The sequence below is a fragment of the Charadrius vociferus genome, unplaced genomic scaffold (assembly GCF_000708025.1).
Source record: "Charadrius vociferus isolate BGI_N301 unplaced genomic scaffold, ASM70802v2 scaffold1412, whole genome shotgun sequence".
Taxonomy (NCBI): Eukaryota; Metazoa; Chordata; class Aves; order Charadriiformes; family Charadriidae; genus Charadrius; species Charadrius vociferus.
Window position 1 is genome coordinate 214 of NW_009647053.1, and position 3682 is coordinate 3895.

Sequence of the window (3682 nt, forward strand, 5' to 3'; positions counted from 1 at the left end):
TGTGCAGCCAGTGTTTGACAGCGGTGTGCTGTCTGCAGTGGGGTTTCCTTGGTTGCTGGCAAAGCCAGGAGGGTGCATGTCTAGGGGGGAGCAGAACAAGCTGTTCGAGCCACGCGCTGCTTAAAGGGCAGCCCTCGGGGGACCCCGTGTGCTGTGGGGCCTCTGAAGGCAGCTCAGGCAGCGGCTGTGGTCTCTGAGTGCCCGCGCAAGCCCCGGGTTTACAGGGGCAGAGCTGGCGGGGCCGCAGTGCCCCGGTCCCCTCGCTCCGCTGCGCAGGGGGAGGGTGCGGCGCGGTGCCCGGTGCGGAAACTCCCTTTGCAGAGGGCGCTTGCGGGAAGGTCTCTGGCTCTCCTGCTCTCTGGCTGGCAAAGGGCCATGTGCTGCTCTGCCTGCTGGATGCGTTTCGCTGCCGGAGACCTGGGGAGACTGGCGTTCCCTGGGGAGGGGCAGGGGATGCTGGCTGTCCGAGTGGCCGATCTGGAGGCTGGCGGTGCATTCAGATGGGCTCTGCTGCAGCCTGGGCAGGGCTGGAGCAAATAGCTCACCCAGAACATGAGTCAGGGGGAGTGTGTCTGCCTGGTCCTGGAGGGAGGGCTGGCTGGTCCCTGTGCAGTCCCCCTGCTCTTCTCCAGGCAATGCCTTTGGTGTCCCAGGGCTTTGCTGTACCTGCAGGAGCTGGCAGAGGAGCTGACGTCGGTGTACCAGCCTCCGGCTCCCACTGAGAGAGCCCAGGAGCCAGAGCTCGAGTGTATGCAGAAGAAGCGTCAGAGCCGGAGGAGGAAGGAGGAGGAAACAGATAGCGATGATCCTGCGCGAGATGCTGACTTTGTGCCATCAAAGGAGGTGTTGCTGCAGGCGGAGGAGGAGGAGGGGAGCGACGCACCGCTCAGTGAGGTGTCGGAGCCAGAGCTGGAGGGACTCCGAGGACATGGTGGGAAGGCGTCATCTGCAGGGGTAAGGGCAGGGTCTCTGCCTTGGCCACTTCTTGCCTTTGGCCCTGCGTGAACAACACAAAGTGTCTGAGTTGTCATGTGATGTCCCCACATCCAGCTGTTTAGGGCAGAACAGCCCTGAAGCAGGAGTCGGTTGGGGCGGCGCGTCAGTGCCTGTCAGCCGTGAATCCAGGCATGAGCTCTTTGGGCTTAACTGCGAGCAGAGGCAGCTCCGCGTGGTGGTGGATGGGGACACGGTCCTGGAGGCCGTCATGTAGTTTGTGGAAGTCCCCAGAATGGGACTTTGTGTCTAGCCCAGCGTGACCTGGTCTTGGTGACTGCTGCTGTCGTGGTTAGAGGAGAGCTCTGTGCTTGCGGGCTGCATTGGTGCCGTTTAGGACAGGCGCATCCCTCCGGGGGCTCATGGGAACATTTGGGCAGACAGAGGCAGCCCGGGCTGGGCATGGGCACTTTGGCCGGGTCGTGCTCTGAGTCTGCTCTTGTGCCCAGAGATCCAAGCCCCAGTGCCGAGGCCTTGCCCCCAACGGCTTCCACAACTCCATCATGGCCCCAGTGGAGAAGTGCTCCAGCCTCACCTGCAGCCTGTGAGTGGGGGCTCGGGGTGGCTGGGGGGCTCGGGGTGGGCTGCGGGGAGCGGTGGCTGTCTGTGCCCTGGCTACCATCACTCTCGCAAGCGTGAGGAGAAAGGAGTGTGTGCTCTCGGGAATGCTGGCGTTCTGGGAGCCGCTGGGGATGGGACCCTGTTACCTGCGGGAAGCACTGGGGGTAACAGGGGTGACGGACGGGGCTGGGCCAAGCGGGGGACGCGAGGACAGGGGCTGAGAGCCCTCAGTGCGGGGCTGCCCGTGCTGCAGGCAGGGCTGGGGCTGTCGCTGACATCTGGTGCATCCACTGCAGGCGGGATCAGAAGTACTCGCAGTGGGAGTTTCCCAACTGGATCCCTTTGGCGCACAAGTGGACGTGTCTCTCTGAAAGGTACTGTCGGAGCAGCGTAGGAAGGGAGAGACTGGGAGGGATGCATGTCACAGGCGCTGCCTGCGCTCAGGCAGGTCGCGGCCGTGTTTGGGGTGAGCTGGGGCAGGGAGGGTGGGTGGCCCCAGCCTGGGGCTGGGGGGAGAACGAGGGCATGGTCGGTGCTGTACTCCCCATCCATCTGGTGGGATCAGGCCCCAGCAGGAAGGATGGGGATTTCTTGGTGTGGGCTTTGGAGGTCTCGTGGATTTGGCTGCGGAGTCTTAGTGGCCCTCAGGGTGGCCGGCAGCAGGGCATGCTGGGCTGTGCGAAGGCTGGGCGGGTGCTGGGGCATGTTCCTGTGCCAGAGGGTGGTTGGGCGAGGGGTGGGGGTGAGGAGATGTCCTCTCACCTTCTTCTGCCTCCGCAGTGAAGCTGCCCCATACCTGCCGGCAGAGGAGAAGTCTCCCCTCTTCTCCATCCAGCGGGAGGGCATTGAAGACGACGGTGTCTTGTACAGGGTAAACAGGTCCGTGGAGAGGTGCCACGAGGGACTGCCGGGGTGGTGGGTGTCATGCCTGGGACAGGTAGTAGCCCCCAGGGCTGCGGTCCCGGCAGCTCCGAGGGATGGGCGGCCACCCTGGGGCAGCCGGAGCGGCGGTGTGCTGAGCGGCCAGCCCGTGCAGCGTGCCCTGGGGTCCCACCAGCCCCGTGCCAGGGCTCTGTGCCAGCTCGGCGCTGCCCGGCCTTGCCCGTGCCCTCCTACCCCCACTGGCTCTGCTCTTGCCCCGTGCCCTTACCCGCCTCCCCGCTGGCAGGTTCGGCTCCCTGCAGCCCCACGAGGAACGCCTGGATGTGTCCTTCTTCGTGGGCGGCCCCGTGTGGGCGATGGAGTGGTGCCCGTCCCCGGAGGGCTCAGCAGCCTCTCAGTATGTGGCTGTCTACTGCCACGGGAGCATGGAGGAGACGCACAGCATGGCCGGGCTCCACGGGGGACCTGCGCTCCTGCAGCTCTGGGGCCTGGGCACGCTGCAGCAGGAGCAGGGGTGAGTGTCCCGCTGGGGGCTGCCCGGCTCCCAGGGATGGGCTCGTACCTCTTGTCTCTCCGTGGCTGAGCTGGGGGTGAGGTTCGTCCTCTCCGAGAGCTGCCAGCCCCGTCCTGAACCCCACGGGGGCTGTGCTGGTTGCCAGCTTCGCTGCTGGTGTGTACTGGAGCTGCTGGGCACCAGCTCTCCTGTTCTTCATTGCTCAATCCATGCCTGCAGCTCTGCCGACAAAGCCGGACTGGCCTACGCCATTGCTGCCGACCACGGCTGTGTCTGGGACATGAAGTTCTGCCCCAGCGGTGCCTGGGAGCCCCCCACCGCTGTCAGGAAGGTGGGTGCGCTGCTGGGAGAGGCTGCCCAGGCTCAGGGTGCCGTCTTAGGTTTCCTTCGGGGTTCCGCAGTCCGTGCGCTGGCTAAACCCTTGCCTTCCCGGGCGGGGGACGGTGACCCTGTGGCTGAGCCCGTGTGTCGTTCCGCAGCGCCCGCAGATGAACCGGCTGGGCCTGCTGGCCGTGGCCTTCTCGGACGGCAAGGTGGTGCTGTACGCCCTCCCGCACCCCGGGGCCCTGCAGCGCTCCAAGAGAACCCAGGTAAAAGGTAGGAAGAGCCGCGCTGCCGGGCAGGGGCGTCCTGGCCCTCGTCCCACCGTGCCGGGGTGGGCGGCATGCGAGCCCCGGGGCTGGGGCCCCTCTGCCCACGCGGGAGGGAGCCTGCTGTGCTGAGGGGGGCGTG

At 66.1% G+C, this 3682-nt stretch overlaps 1 protein-coding gene across 1 annotated transcript in view; it reads left to right on the forward strand.

The window, feature by feature from the left end:
- Positions 1-653: 653 nt before the first annotated feature.
- The window catches only part of GTF3C2 (general transcription factor IIIC, polypeptide 2, beta 110kDa), a gene marked incomplete at its 5' end in the record, with an annotated part of 17266 nt that continues 14237 nt past the window's right edge, over positions 654-3682 (forward strand). The window contains 7 exons of the mRNA XM_009895772.1: positions 654-954; positions 1443-1537; positions 1851-1928; positions 2335-2433; positions 2723-2950; positions 3170-3281; positions 3430-3561. Of these exons, the coding sequence (XP_009894074.1) occupies positions 654-954; positions 1443-1537; positions 1851-1928; positions 2335-2433; positions 2723-2950; positions 3170-3281; positions 3430-3561 (1045 nt within the window). The remainder of the gene's footprint in view (positions 955-1442; positions 1538-1850; positions 1929-2334; positions 2434-2722; positions 2951-3169; positions 3282-3429; positions 3562-3682) is intronic.